General features: G+C 42.6%; 1 protein-coding gene across 1 annotated transcript in view; it reads left to right on the plus strand.

Annotated features, from left to right (window-relative positions):
* The window catches only part of LOC311046051 (vertebrate ancient opsin-like), a gene marked incomplete at its 5' end in the record, with an annotated part of 77777 nt that overhangs the window by 47963 nt on the left and 12663 nt on the right, over positions 1 to 17151 (plus strand). Inside the window, one exon of the mRNA XM_084058154.1 lies at positions 13258 to 13491. Within this exon, the coding sequence (XP_083914280.1) occupies positions 13258 to 13491 (234 nt within the window). The remainder of the gene's footprint in view (positions 1 to 13257; positions 13492 to 17151) is intronic.

The raw sequence follows: 17151 nt of genomic DNA on the forward strand, positions 1-17151 counted from the left end.
AATAATTGGAACTGTGCCAAATATCCCTATAGGGGAAAGCAACCAGCACAATGCAATTAAAAGATAAAAGTATCAATACTGCAATGCATAAATACTCTGTTGCAAGTAAATGTCCGGTAACGAAATTTACTTGAGTAAAAGTACAACCGTATTGGTATCAAAATGTACTTAAAGTACCAAAAGTACAGAGTACTCATTATGCAGAATGTCCCGTTTCACAAGGTTTCAAATGTGTAAAATGTATAAAATCCTTTGAAAATAGCAGATCTACAAGCTCACAATGCATCGCAACGCATTGTGAGCTTGCAGATCGGCTATTTTCAAAAGTATATAGGGCTTAAGTGGTTAATGCATGTTTTGTAACAATATTCAAAATCTACAAAGTAACTAGTAAGTAAAGTTTTCAAATAATTGTAGTGGAGTGAAAGTACAATATTTGCCTCTGACAATCTCTGTCTCTGATTTAGTGGAGTACGTAAGTAAAATAACTGAAAATTGAAAATACTCCAGTAAAGTAAAAAAAAAAAAACTCAAAATTGCACTTAAGTGCAGTACTTGAGTAAATGTACTTAGTTACTTTTACACCACTGGTGATCACGTGAAGGAAGCTTTACGTGGCCCAATCGATCCAGTGCAGTCTGGGGCCGCAGCACGTTGTCAATATGTTGTGGCAGTCTCTTACCTCTCCCTATATACGTGCTGATCAATGTGGCGTGTGCTCGTAACACACAGAGGCTGACTTATCTCACACGAACAGTACCTCCCTGCTCGCCTCGGATCGAATTTCAAATTGGGCCCTCTCTCCTCCCCTGCACACCGACCCTAATAGGCATTCTGATTAACATGTGCAATACAGTGGGGACCATCTCTGACCATGAAAGAAAGTAGTTTTTTAGCACAGGAAGGATCGAGAGAATCCAATCTGGAGTCCAATCTTGTAATCTCTGACCTGGACGACACCGTGCTGCAATACGATGATCAGGAGGATCAAAGGCTTCAGTCCACTAACTATAGTATACAGTACTGTATGTCTTAATATCCGGTTTTGAAACATTTCTATGAAGCTGTTGAGCTGTTGAACCGTGACATTGACAACAGCATCTCCACTAGCAGAGACGTTATATTGTCAGATGATGGCATTTAGTGCAGGTGTTGAGGTTTATGCAAAACACTCAGATGCGCTGTGATATTCTAATTTGAAACTGTGAAGATAACCTGCCAAAGATGTTATATTATCCATTTAGGATAATTTAAGTTGTTTGTTTCTCAATATACATATTAACCCATTTAAACCTGGAACACCTAGTATATGTTGCTATACCTTTCAAACATAGCTGTTGCTGTATATATATAGCAACATATATATTTTTTGATTTTTTTTAATTAAAATCAGTTTTTCAGAAGGCGTTTTTAGAATCGGCCTCAGGTCTATATGGGTTAAAACAAAACTCAAAAAACACCTTACATTCTTATTATTCTTTAGTACATGTAGTGGATATAATTTCATATTAGTCTTCCTGTGAATATTTATAAGATGATTTTTGCTCATCTCATCTAGGTAATAGTGGGCTGCCTTTGTATTATATATATATATATATTTAAACATGGCTCATGTCTCTTATCTCAGGTACTTTGTAAATAGGTAGATCACTTGTTTTTGGCCTTCTATTGTTCTCTGTTGATCTCCTTCCCACTTAACCCCCCACCCCTCTTCTTTTTCTCTCTCCCCACTCTTCTTTCTACGGAATTTAACGTTGCGATGGGAGTGTTGTACAAAAACGAATTTCACCCACTTTTTTACCTTGTAAACCTGTGATGTGACAATAAACCTGATTCTGATTCTGATTCTGATTCTGATGTCGTTATGTAAATGATATAATTTCCAGTATTTATCTGCATGTGAATACATATTAAGGTGCACTATAAGTCTAAGCTTGTATTCGTTGCTTTTATTAGACAGGAATCACTGAGATATAGGAGTGAGCCTAATGTACAGTATTGTAATGCTACAGCAGTTAACCTCACACAGGCTCCTCATAATCGCCATGCCTTCACAGTATATTATACATTATAGTGTCTCGTTTCAGAGGCACTGTCTCCACACAGAAACAGCAAATCCCAATGTCCTAGTTGTCTACGCAGTCTACCCAGTCCTCATAAACTACGTTTTATGGCCAGCTCCCCACAGGGCAATGGAGATAAGTATGCAAGGATTCCAAGCTAGGTCAATATGACATTTTCCCACTGCGGGGCACTGGCTCAACTCCACTCTGTACTCGCCTTTTTTGGGGGGTTTTCCATTGGGCAAATGTAGTACCAAGTACCTAGTAACAGTAGAGTAAAATAACTAAGTACATTTATTCAAGCACTGTACTTAAGTACAATTTTGAGGTACTTCTACTTCACTGGAGCATTTCCAATTGTCTCTATTTGCTTTACTACACTACATCTCAGAGGCAAATATTGTACTTTTACTCCACTACAGTTATTTGAAAACTTGAGTTACTAGTTACTTAGCAGATATAAATGATTACATTGTAAAACAAACATTAACCACTTTAGCCCTATTTTATACCTAGGCTATTTGAAAATAGCCGATCTACAAGCTCACAACGTGTCGCATCGCGACGCGTTGTGAGCTTGTAGATCTTCTTTTTTAAAACATTTTAGTACTTTTAATGTTGGTACTTGAAGTACATTTTGACACCGATACCTTTGCACTTTCACTCAAGTAAATTTTGAATTTCGGACATTTACTTATGACAGAGTACTTCTACATTGCAGTATTGATGCTTTTACTTAAGTAAAACATTTTAGTATTTTTTTCCGCCACTGCCTAGTAATAAAAAGTAACAGGTATTACTTTTTGCTATCACCTCCGTCAAGTTTCCAAATGAGCTGATGCAATACCAAAAGGAGACGTGAAAGCACTGCAGACTACCTAAGGTCAGAGCGAACCGTCAACTCGGTACACTGAATGGAAGCTCCCAACTATTGTTTAAAAACTTTTTAAGCTATCCATTATAAATGTGAAATTAATCCAATATATCGAGCTGGATGGGTCCGTTTCTTTCCAGACAAAGCCACCATTGTTCTCTAGTGCCCTCTTGCACAGAGGGCTGGATGTCGCTATGAAAACCAACTACATTGATCCATCTGCAGAGGAAAACAAAGTACTTGGTACCAAAAGCGGCTAGAGTCGAGTAGAGTTGAGCAGCAAAAGCACCAAATCCCTAACAATCCTTTCTGATTGCTTTTTTGTTTTCCAATTTGGCTTGTCTGCGGCATTGTGAGTGCAACCAATATGCCATTGGTTCTCAAAGCGGGATCGCGAGGACCCTCAGTGTTCCTTGAAGGGTTCCAAATGGACCCTTAAACAGGTCTGTAACTCCGAGAGTGTGCAGATGGAGCCAAAGCGTACCTTATGGGTCCAGGTGGTTCCATTATGTACACTCTCAGAGTTATGGGGGCCCTTCACATTAAAGAATTTGAGAACCAGTGCAATATGCATTACAAACATCATACCTCATCCTAGTCAAACTAGATAGATTAGATGTCCTTTATTATCCACAAGGGAACATCGTTTTGCTCGGGTCAATGCATACATTCAAGACAAGACAATACATAAATATACACCGCAATTAAAACACCCAGCAAAGTACTTCAATTATATATAAGGTACGCCTACCGATTTCTAAATTTAAAAGGGTCTTAAAAAGAAAGCAACGTCCTCTCCACACTTGTGGAATGCCAATAATGTGTTTGTGTATGCTTTCGTTTGTGTGTGTGTGTGCATGTGCGTCTGCGTGTGTGTGCGTGCTCACGCGTGCCTATTCATGGTGCGCATATTCATTGATCAGAGTATGATCTTTCTTTATCATAATCTCTCAGTATCAACTTTGCTATTGTTTATTTCACATATTGGTGCACTAATCCAAAGTAGCAAGGAAATAACCTACATCCACACTCTGTGCTCAGCAAACCACATACGTCACATGGCACAATTATACTGGTCTTATACGAGATATCCTGTGATAATGAATACAAGGACCGGCCCGGAAGGCACATAACAGTTGTCAGTGTGCTATAGCTGAAGACCCCAGACAGACGTTCTATTCCCAGACAGAAACAACCTGGCTGCCACACGCTGACTGTTAGCAGGTAATGGCAATACTGTGTCATCCAGAGGGACAGGGAGATCCTGATGCAATAGGAGAGCAAACACACATGCATGCTGACAGGCAGAATCTCACAGGAATGCACACACTGATATAGCTGGTCTCTCTCCCTCTCCCTCTCCCTCTCTCTCTCTCCCTCTCTCACACACACACACACACACACACAGTTGTTCTTCTTTATCCATCAGTCGATGATGACCATGGCACGTCCCATTACACTGGGATTTTGTGAGTTCACAGATGGCTGAACAGCCCATGTCTTAGTCCAGGATTCTCCGTGGCACACTGGACAAGCCAGGGAGGCTGTAGAGCTCTGGGGTACACAGGCCACACCACAAGTCCTTCCTTGGTAGATTTACAGTATGCCGCTGTCTCGTTAACACAGCACCTGCTTTCACAGGTGCACCATCCTACGAAACCATCCTCGACCGTTCTTCTCCAGGCAGCTCGGCCCTGAGCTACAGTAGGGGTTTCCAGCTTTTTCAAGTCACTTCCAAAGCACTTCAAGGAGGCTTTCAGGGTACCCTTGTACCACTTTTCCGGAAAGAAAACTTGTTTTGGCGGTCTTCTGCAGGGCATTCTGGGCACATGGCCAGTTCATCTGAGCTGTGCCTTCACAAGCAGGAAGGGAATATTGGCCATGCTGAGGGCTTCTGTCCGATCACTTGATCCTCTGCAGTTTCCTCAGACAGCTCAGGTGGATACGGTTCAACTCTCTGGCATGGTTCTGGTACATTGTCCTGGCTTCACACCCATAACAGAAGAGTTGTACAGCCTGCTTGCCAGTTTTGTCTCCAGCTTGATGCCAGTCCTTTCCCATACCGAGTCAGGTAGAGGTCCAGAGCCTGCAGCTGGCCTTGACAAGCCTCATGTTAACTTCATCATCAGACAGAATAGGCCTGCTATTCAAGGTAAGTAAACGTGTTGTGTTCCAAGGGATTTAATGTAATCATTTAGTTGCAAGCTCTTGTTCACTTTTCATTGGTTCAATATTTATAAAACCCACATTCAGACTTCACTTTCAAAAGTTTCAAAGATCCACAAGCTCACAACGCATGACACCATTGTGAGCTTGTTGTAGTATGATGAAGTAGGGCATTCATTTACTAAAAATATGGAGAAATATGGAGGTTTCTGCCCGACAGCAACGATATAAAGATCAGCAACTTGTTTTTGGCATTTCCCCTGCAGCTGCCGGCCAGTAAATAGCATGTTAATGGTTCTGTGGTCTTTTCTGAAACAAAACTGACATTCAGGCAGCAGACCCACGTCTAGGTGGACAATTAAGACTGCTCAGAGGGATTCTCGCCAATATTTTGCCAGCAATTGATAGACACATGCCTCTGTGGTATTTGCAGGCCTGCCAGGTCTTCTTAAACCATATATTATTAAACCATATGTTATTTTCCTCCCACATTTAGACATTATGCTAATTCCCCTTGAACAATGAACTGCAATTCAGTTCCTGTTGCTGCTAACCCCCACTTGTTGTTCTTGGAATGGAGTAGACAAGGAGTCGTCCAGCTGCTCCTTTTCACCTGATAGTGAAGAGTTTCACTGGGAGAGCGTAATGCGTATGGAGGAAAATGCTACACAAGCCCCTGACAGATTCCCACCCGGGAACATTGTTAATTGGGTATGATGGAGTGCCCGCACCCAAGCCAGAGGCACTGTGTAGAAATCGAACCGCAGTCGCGACAGTGGCGGGCGAGTAATTTGCACCTGTGCTATACCCAGATGCTCTGGCTTTCCTGGTTTCCCCTTTGGAAGTTCGAACAGCAAGGGTTTACTTCAACTTGCCTTGAAGTAAGTTTTGTAACTGCCTCATAATTTATGCTTGATGCATGGCTGGTTGAGGATTGCACTGAAGTGCTCAACTCACATGGCAAGTACTTTGCCATTCTCTGTGAGTAGTGTTGGGCCATCTATCTGCATTCAGGAAAGGTGAAGAGTGTTGTGGACCATAGACCTGCTCGACTGCATCATAGAATCACAGAAAGCACGCACGCACGCGCACACGCACACACACACACACACACACACACACACACACACACACACACACACACACACACACACACACACACACACACAGAGCGCGCGCACACACACACACACACACACACACACACACACACACACACACACACACACACACACACACACACACACACACACACACACACACACACACACACACACACACACACACACACACACACACACACACACACACACACACATCAAAAGTAAACGTATGTAGCTAATTCCTTTATATCAGCCTTATACAGTATGTGAGGACACACAATAATACACTTACATTGCAAACAGATGCCCCTCATGTTATAAAAATGAATGAATCCCCCACTGATGCAGTTTGTTGTTGGACACAGTTGGAACACTTTCATTCGACTTGTGATCTAACGTTTTTTTAAAGCTATTTTTAACATCACTGTCCAAGACTTCATGTCGGCTGATGTTTGTAAATGTAATTGAGTATGACGGCCTGCCACGATTGTACCGCAGACAATGGTTCTGCTGTCAACAGGAGGATATTACATTGAGCCAGAGGAGGCTGTGAAGATGTATCTTCTCTTAACTAAAACACATTTTTCCCACTGAAAGGAGGTGTCGACATTGCCAGCATTTCCCCCTTTTTCTCCTTTGTACATGTAGTGTTTTGTATTTGTTGTTGAAATGTATCATTGTGTTATTTCTATGCTAATGATGATTACATAGGACCACAATGGAAACAAGTCCCCAGGACTTTTTCATGTTATCCTTTTAGCCTGAATGTCTGACTGTACCTTGTGGTGTTTACATTTCTGACTAAGAAAGTATTCAATCAATCATTCAAACCCACCCTCTTTTACTCAGCGTACAAACTGTCAGAGCATCATTCCTGCAGTTCCGTCATCTTCTATATGTACTGTATATCACACTGCCATGATATCTAAAATTGAAACAAAGGGGGCATGGTTTCCTTTGTTTGTTAGTGAGCCTCTTCAGTGCTGCACCATAATGTTATTTTTAACTACTTTCAACCTGGCGTCCCTATTTTGGGGCATGCCACTCTAGGCAACATCTACTGTAAAATAGGGCTTAAGTGGTTAATGCTGATGCAACATTGGAAATAACTAGGGTGCTCTGGTGGCGCAGGGCGCTGTTGGCAGATTTTGCGAGAGAAATAAGCAACCAGGTCTATGAAAACAAGACCAAAAGAAGCGACTAGGCTACATGAGCACTTTAAACCTATATACATTGGCTATTTGAAAATAGCCGATCTACGAGCTCACAGCGCGTTGTGAGCTTGTAGATCTGCCATTTTCCAGAAAAATCTTGGGGGAAAAGTGAACAACGTTTTAACCCCTGGTACGGGGGTTCCTGGCACAAAATATTTTCAGATGGGGATACGCAGACAGTTACATATTATATTGGGGGTCCTTGACATGAAAATGTTTGAGAACCACTGGTTTAAACAACATTTAGGAAGCAAGCCCAAATAACTGCACTTTAGAAACAAGCCCAAAAAAAACGCAACCCGCAACTGTACCAATATTTACAAGCGACTTTACAGAAAAACAAGCCCAAAGTCGCAGTGGCTCAGGGGAACCGCAAGGTTCCCAGTTCGATCCCGGGCTCCCCCAGAGTTAGTGTTGAAGTGTCCTTGAGCAAGACACTGAACCCCTATTTGCTCCCGATGAGCAGGTTGGTGCCTTGCATGGTTTCCTCTGCCATCGCTGTATGAAGGTGTGTGAATGAGTGAATGTAATGCACAATCTATGTAAAGCGCTTTGGATAAAAGCACTGTATAAATGCACCATTTACAATTTACCATTATAAGCGCGACATGGCAACACTGGCGCAGGGGTACATTTCCTGTAGATCATCGCGAAGACTGCGGGTTTGAATCCTCCATGGTGCCTCTTGCTTAATTGGAGCGTAATTGGCCGCGTTTGTGAAAGCCAGGCGGGGAGGGAGGGTGGTCTTTGACGCTGCCCCAGCAACGCCTACAGCAGCCTAAAGCATGTATACACACACAAGCATGTGGGGAATCTGGGAATTGGCACGACGACTAAATGGGGAGCAAAGGGGAAAAGTAATTGGCTACTCTAAATTAATTACAACAATATATCTTCTCTGCAGAGATTTGTGTTGGAGCACAGACGACACAGATCCGAGTCAGAAGGGTAAAGGTGTTGACGATAGCTACTTAGAATGAATGGATTTAGCTTAAGAGCAGTGGGTAGACATGCTCCTCTCTCCCACCCTTTGATTGCAATCATTGAACACTTATTTTCCGTTTCCTCCACTTGAGTGTGAGGCCAGCCATCATGTATCCAATCGGCGCTCAGATTGAATCCATTAGCTGTCAATTTTCCCAGGGCTGATGGAGTCACAGGTTGTCGGGGGAAGCCGAGCTGTGAACTGCAGAGCGTAGATGATGGATGACCTGTAGGGTCACAAAGTAGTAATGAACCTCTTCATGCTGTCAGCACAAAACTCTAAATGCCTGCTTGAGGCACATTGACGTATCTTGTATTTTCTTTTACAGGTTACATATAAATTCCACTTATTATTTCATGCGAGACTGATGTCAGTGATGTACTTGTGAAGTGTACAGTGAAGGGCATTTGCTCAAGTACTGTACTTGAGTGAAATGTTGAGATACTTATACTTTACTTTGCTATTTCCGTTACTTTATACTTCTGCTCCCCAACATCTCAGAGGCAAATATTTTACTTTTTACCCTGCTACAATTATTTGACAGCTTTAGTCACTTTGCAGGTTTAGATTAATACAAAACATACAGATGTGGCATTCCAAAGTTTCAGAGACCCTGCTACTTCAGTAGAACATCAATGAATTGTCCAAGCATTGTTGTCATGGACAAAGTGGGGGGGGGGGGGGGGCCAGGTGCGAATTGGCCTCTTTACACACTAGGCAAATCAGGCACGATAAAGGGGAGAAAAAAAGGCTTTACAAAAGGTCAGGGAAAGTGAAGATAGCTGGTCACAACAGAGCTAGCTTTTTACTTACAAAACAATATGACTTTCTTCTTCACCACTGACTGATGTACTGTAATAACACCATCTGAAGACGACTCAACCAATATTGTGAAATGTCCTTATTTTATGTAATTTACTCACTTGGAACTCTCACCTCTGTTTCTGAGGAAACTTTGCTAGTCACTATAGAAATTCCCACTAAAAAGAGCCCAATATTCAAAAATAACGATGTTCTATTTCTGCTCAGTAGTGTGACTTTGTGACTACACCCATAGGGTGTAGGTGTCATTCTGCCCAGTTAAGGAAATACATTATAGATAGCATAAGAAGTGGCGTAGCGAAAAATTGCGGGGCCCCAACGCAAGGACGGGGGGGGGCTGCCGCATACGGTGTGGTATACCCAGCATATCGCACTGTATGCTGGGTACGGTGCGGTAAATGGGCCCCCCCCCCCGCGGTGCGTCGCTTGCTACCCCTCCGCTATGCCACTGAGCATAAGGGAATAACTAAGGGAAAATTGTCAGTAAGTCAGCTTGAGTCCCAAAAGATAAAGTTGTGTTTTTTGTTTTGTTTTTCAGAAAAAGTTAGATGTTTGATTTTGAAAAGCTTTTGAATATATATATATATTTTTTAGTGGTTAAGTCACTTTTGACAGTCCTCCGACATCCAGCAGGGAAAAAGACTGACTTTAAGGTTAAATGACTGAGAATCAGACCGAGCTCTCATCCAGTAGCATCGCTTGATCAGTCAATCAATCAAAAATCGGGTCAACGCTACCATGCAGTGGCATGGAGCGCTGAATTCATGTAAAAATAAAATGCAGTGGTGGAAAGTAACCACAGTATAAGTACATGTACTCAATAACTTAAGTAAATAAATAAATGGTATTTTTTACTTTACTTGAGAATTTCCACACTTTACACTAGTATAAACAAGTATGAGTACTACTCCCACCACTGTAAAATTTTGGAAACACCCCACGTTGCATATATATAGTGTCAGTGACGAAATGGCCTCAAAATGTCGGGAAACATGTCAGTCCACTGCCGTGTTACCCTGCTGTGAACTGAATAATACATGCTAGCCTTTGGGAAGGGAAGGAGAAAATCATATCAGATTTCCTAGACCCTCAGAACTCACATGGACACATACTGTATCTACAGAAAGCATGCCATGTTTGAATATGCCAGTGCTCACACTGAGCACGTCTCTGTGACTGAGGGAGTGAGGGGGGGGGGGGGGGGGGGGGGGGGAGAGAGAGAGAGAGAGAGAGAGAGAGCAGAGAGATGATTGACAGCTGACCTTGGGAAGTTTTCCCTCTCTTAATGTTTTAGTTATGTTATTATTCCTCTCTGGCTGTGTGTGTGTGTGTGCGCGCGCGCGTGTGCCAGGCTTTACAGTGTGTACGTGGGCATACAGTATATATATATATATGTATGGATACGGTCACACTGCACAGCATCTGAGTAAAGGCGTATAAAAGTAGCGCTGCTGCAGTATGTACAGTATATATAAATATGATTTTGGAATATATTTTTGTGTCTGTCACCGTGTGGAGAGAGAGGAGTGACAGCTCAAGTCATGTGACCTACAAGGAGACGGAGCTGCAGTGAAATCCAAGCAGCTTGCTTCTGGTATCAACCTGTATCTATCTATGTGTGGGTTGCATGCTGTGTGTGTGTGTGTGTGTGTGTGTGTGTGTGTGTGTGTGTGTGTGTGTGTGTGTGTGTGTGTGTGTGTGTGTGTGTGTGTGTGTGTGTGTGTGTGTGTGTGTGTGTGTGTGTGTGTGTGTGTGTGTGTGTGTGTCTAAAACCAGAACTAAACGTGGGGAAGCAGCATTTATTTTTTATGCACCACTATCTGGAACAAAGTCCCAGAAAACTGCAGGTCTACTGCCACTAGCTCTTATTTCCTTTTGATCAAGCTACTTTTCTTTTTCTTTCTCTTCTGCACTGTAACTGTATCTGTCGTCTTGATTTTTTTACTTCCTTTGTTTTACGCATCCCAACGTCATCGTATAATTGTGTTTCCTTTGCTTGATGTTCTGTGTAAAGCACATTGACCATTTGCCCTCGCGATTTGGGTCTGGCACCGCTCCGTTGTGAATCCATTTCCTGCTCCCGAAGTCTGGGGTGACCAATCAGGGCCCAGTATTCAAATATGGGAGACTGTAATTGGTAGTTGGTTGTAGGTCTAACCAATTGTGTCCAGAGCCATTGTTTTGATCCCGCCCCCTTGGGGGAAAAAAACGTCCTCATAGAAGCACCAGACTCATATCCACGCAGTGATATAGTCTGGCTACGCGAGGCTAGCCTTGCCTTGCCTTGCCTTGCCTTGCCTTGCCTTGCCTTGCCTTACAGCACACAGACAGTGGGAGGGCTTACTGGAAGGGCTTTAGGTGCTGCAGCAACTTCAGGGGGGCACCATCCTCCAGGCAGTGAAAAAACAAAAACGGCTTGTAGCACCGCCACTGCACACAGGGCCCATGGTGCAGTACCGGGCCCCATGTGTATTTATTTAAGTATGACTGAGTGCTGCGTATGTGCCCTGGTTTAATGATACATTTTCACTCCATCGTACGATGGTGTTGCCCAATGAACATCGGTGCGCATCACCGTCACGCAACAAAATACAAATCAGGCCAATATAAGGGAAGAGACATTTTGTCAGCCCCCCAACCCCCCACCCACCCTGCTGAGAAACTCACTGACGCAGTCTGCTAATGCCGTTTACTGTCAAAACATCCAGAAGTCGGTAATCTTGCCTCAAACCACTAAGTAAACAGAGCATAATGCCGTCCACATGCGAGTAGGTGTGAGACTGCCGGGTGTGCACTCTCTCACCTCTCCGTGGCTGATGGTTATGACGACGGGTGATTCTGCTCTGTTTACTTCCTTTCATTTCCAGCGTCATTTTAATGTCAGGACTTCTCTTTTGCGTCAGGGTGATGAGTTTTCGCTCTCCTTTATCCGTCTTGTCTCTTGCCCACCGCCCGTCTGTCTGCCTTTCAGTCACTCTGTCATATTCTCTTCAATCTCCGTATGACCTCCCCTTCCTTTTCTTTCATCTCCTCTTTTCATTTCGCTGGCCTCTTCTCCTTGTCTAGCCATGAGGAGTCATTCTATTACGCTTTCAAATCACACAGACACACACGCACGCGTGCACACACCCACGCACACACTTCTCTAATGGGAGTTTTTAGATGGTGCAAATCAGCATTATGCCACTGCACCGCGAAACCCTGAGAGTTAATTTAACTTACGGGTCCATTAATCTCAGAGTTAGATTATGATTCATGATTTTGCAGCTTGTTAATACGTCGGAGAGCAAGCCGGACAGAGTCATAAAACATGTACAGAGGATGCAACAGCAATGGGTCTCCAATTACTATTAAAAGCTAGCGTTCCACAGAGTGACACATGTCCACACGTCGACGGTTCCACTGATGTCAGCAGCTGGAGAGAACATGTACGGCAGTGGTTCCCAATACCCCCCCCCCCCCCCCCCCCCTTCTTACATCTGACACAAAAACTGACACCCCCCACATGTGGGTGTCAGTTGCACCACGCGTTCTTGTACAACAAATAGCGGGGAAAAAAGCCTACATCTACAAGCTCATATGATTCACCCCATGGAGACTTGATTTAAAGGATTTATTTTGTGTTTTGTTGCATTCCTAAGCTAATAATTTGATGACCAGCGGACCGGTAGACAGCGGTTCCGGTAGGAGACACAAAGGAGACTCTTTGTGTCTCCTAACGGAATCGCTGCCGGTCATGAAATGATTGGCTTAAGAATGCGACAAAACACAAAAAAAGTATCCATTAATTCAAGTATCCATGGGGTGACTAATCGATAGTCAAATAAGTCATTTTGGGGGTGAACTATCCCTTTAAAAGTCCTTTAATTATCACTTTACTGTCATCTGGGGACCTCCCAAAAATCATGTAGGGACCCGACCCACAGGTTGAGAACCACTGAAGTTAGAAGAATCCAAGTCAAATCAACATATAATCATTTCTCTCTCTCTCTCTCTCTCTCTCCCTCTCCCCCCCTCTCTCTCTCTCCAGGTGAGTGGGATCAACCGGGCCATAAGCCGAAAGCGAGAGCAGCGAGTCCTCTGCATGGTGGTGGTGATGGTGGCATGCTACCTGATGTGCTGGATGCCCTACGGCATCATGGCCCTGCTGGCCACCTTCGGGCCCCCGGGCCTCATCACCCCCGAGGCCAGCATCGTGCCCTCCATCCTGGCCAAGACCAGCACCGTGATCAACCCCATCATCTACATCTTCATGAACAAACAGGTGAGCGCTGAGCAGGTGTTTAACCCATTAAGACCTCAGGCCAATTCTGCAAATGTCAGTTTTCTGAAAAACCTATGTTGCTTTATCAGTGCTGCTCAAACTGTTGAATGTCAAGGACCCCCAAAATTATTTAAATCTGGCTGCGGACTTCCATCTCGATATTTTCGTCCAGGGACCCCCAGAAGCAAAGATGTGTGTTAAAAATGTTTGCTTTAAAAAATAATAGCAGATCTACAAGCTCATAGCGTGGCACGAAGTGACGCGCAATGAGCTTGTAGATCTGCTTTTATTGAATAGCCAAGTATAAAATATGGTTAAAGTGGTACAATTTTCATTTTTGTCTGTTGGATTCCAGTCGTGAGTTATATCTAAAAAGCGACTAGAAGGAACATTATACAGTATATGTCCAACATGACATTGAAGGAGGTGGTTTGCATGACTAAACACTGCTTTTTCTCACAGGCCTGTATAGGAGAAACACTTAGGAAGGAAAATGCTACCTGCACGATGCACTTTCACTATGAGACATCTATTGATTGAATGCGAGCCTGTCAGTAATGGCTGTATAACTGATGTTATACTTCTCTAAAAATGATTCTCTAACACTTCTGATTCTCTAAAATCAAGGCATTCTATCCAACAACCTGAACATTTCAACACTTCTGCAGTTTATCACTGATTTTTACTTGGTTCTGCGCCGGGTGTCGCGCCCCGGAAATAGCAGATGTACACAAGCACACAATGCGACGTGTGCAACTATGTGTGGGGCCAACTTTGAAGGAAACATTAATCTCACTGTATAACTCAATCAAACTGGCATAGCTTTGACTGCCGCCAGACGTTGTTTTTTTAGTTATTTGATCAATTTCCCACTTTTCCTCTAGGCGTGTGGTTCATTTGTATTTAATACCAGTCAGAAGATACGGTATGTAAATAGAAAAGTCCCTGAAGATAAAAACTATTGTGCTGAATATCGACATTGCACCCCCTATGACCTCTTTAATTCAGCTCGACTCCTGACACTTCAGCGTAGAGCTTTAATATGCAGCATTTGTTCTAAGTTGGATTCATTCCTGAGCTAAAGTCGAAAGCTCTGCAGTGGTTATTATCACATTCAACGGAGTAGAAAGGAATTGCAGTGTAAGATAATGCCAGAATTAGCTTTTGTGTGGACTGTTCCCCAACAGTTTACCAACTTGTTACAGTGTGCTCTTCTTGGCCAGAGGGCTAGAACAGGAAGAGGTAAGGATTGAAACACAACAGACTGTGCTAGGAGGATGAAAACGCATCAGACCCCTGTGCTAGGAGTCTAAAAACACAACAGACCCCTGTGCTAGGAGGATGAAAATGCAACAGACCCCTGTGCTAGGAGGATGAAAATGCAACAGACCCCTGTGCTAGGAGGATGAAAATGCAACAGACTCCTGTGCTAGGAGGATGAAAATGCAACAGACCCCTGTGCTAGGAGGAGAACTTAAACATAGCAATAGTTATTCCCCAATGCCTCTATAGTGGCTACAATGTGATGGAACAAATGTCAGATCCAGAGAAAGGACCCTGCATTTCAAACAAAACTCACGTTGTGTTAGTGGTTAGAAGATCAAGATATGTGTTTTTCCTCAAATCGTCCTGTTTTGTCAAATTTAACTTTTTTTCAAGTTAAAAAACAGTGTTCAGGCAGGATATACCATAAGTGTTCATTCTGTACAAGTGCTTAACTTTGGTCACTATGAACATCTGGTCTTTATTAACAAAAGCTGTTACATCTAAATGTTTAAAGGCTTAGATTTCTCTCTTGCCTTTTTTACATTTTTGAGCTGACAGAAAGCTGTACAGTAGATACTGTAGAGTTGTTCCTGAATTTCAAAACCATTATTTTCTGGATCGCTTTGTGTCGTACCTCAGGCAAACAAACTAATCAACAAACAAACACAAATTAACGAAGATGCAAGGCAACACACCAGTCTCATCATTATCATGAATGACTTTGTTGCTCTTGTGCCTTCTAAAGTTCTGTATAACCCTCCGACAACAATATTACCTGCATGCCAAATGATAATACAACGATGATTATCGCTGTATCAATGTCTGATGTTTTTCAGCTAACCATTGCATAATTTTGCAGCTGCCCTATCCTTTCCTCAGAGACAAAACATATTTGGAAAAATTAAATCTGCATATTTCAGCTGGTTGCTTGCGTCCACCTCAGAGATACCACTTTATAGCAAGCCTGCCTTAAGAAGGACACTTTCTGTTAAAGACATGACCAAGGCAGCGTCATGAACTTTCCTTTTGAATATAAGACATTGCTATGATTAAATTAAAGGAAAATATGATAATATTATACACTGGTGTTTTCATATTGATGCTGCAGTTTTGGAGAACATTTACTCCAACATAATCTAATCATCTCCTTCTGTTCTATTCAGTGAGGCACAGAAGTTTTGCTTGCGGGTTTAGAAATAATAATATTATATTCGCCTCAGGGCTCTTTGCACAAGAAAATGACAAATAAGAGATGAGAAGTTTTATCAAGTTACATTGATCTCCAAAACCAATTAAAGTTGAAGAGTTTGTTAATCAGTTGTTACTTTCCTCACAGGGACACTGTAGCTCTGAATATAACTACTGGGGCCTCATTCATAAATATATAAACGTATTGGATTTATGATTAAACTTAATCTTAATATGATTTCCCACGGTATAGCCTACTTATGCCCGAGTCATATAAAATACTTAAGACAAGGAAAGTTGAGTACGGTCACTTTAAAACATAGAATTTGTCTTACAGAACTTTGATTTATGAACCTTAAATTATCTTACGTTTGCGCACACAAGAACAGGCCAGAATCGCTTGAATACCACAGCTAGGAATAATGGAATAGACCCCTTATCAGACCACGTTACACTGATATCAAGCAGGCATGCGCGCGCAGGCAGATTACAATGGAACCCGAACACTCATAAGACGCTGGGAATGAAGTCACAGCACTCCTGTGTAAAAATGCATTCCATAAATTCTTTTCCAGGTTTGGGAATCCCTTACATGTAACCTGCATGCACATGTGCTGTCTCAATGTCTGTATACAAATGATTGGTCTGTAGGACTCTGGTTCTATTTTGTGGGTTTTATAACTGTCAAGTTTACAGAAAATAACCCGGATCACAGTGGGCAGGATGAAGACGACTGGGATATAATATACCATATTTCCTCTCCGAAAACCCCTTCTCTTCAAAACGCACAGCTGACAATGTCTTCCAATAATGCAAGAGGAGCCATGTTGAGTTAAAGTTTAGCGATTTGCACAAATTGAAGCATCTCTCGCCATATATTTCATTGAAAACACACTGGGTTTGGATATTGGTTTAATTCCTCACACCTGTACCTGATAAAATGCCCTCGGCTCTCTGCGGTTCATAAGATGCAGGCTCCTGTGCCTACAGTATACAGTACCGAAAATATCCAGCGGGAAATTTACTGTAGACACATGATCATTTCCAGGTCTAAGGAAGATTTTTTGATACATACTTCATCATTTGTTTGTGCGTAAGTAGTTACTTAAGATGAAATTTGATCTTAAGACCATTTTCTGAATGAGCCGCCAGATAATGCTCTGCCCTCCTGTCAGTTACAAGCTCACGTTCCTCACTTTCTCACCT

Source organism: Gymnoscopelus microlampas, assembly GCF_963454915.1.
Source record: "Gymnoscopelus microlampas genome assembly, chromosome: 5".
Taxonomy (NCBI): Eukaryota; Metazoa; Chordata; class Actinopteri; order Myctophiformes; family Myctophidae; genus Gymnoscopelus; species Gymnoscopelus microlampas.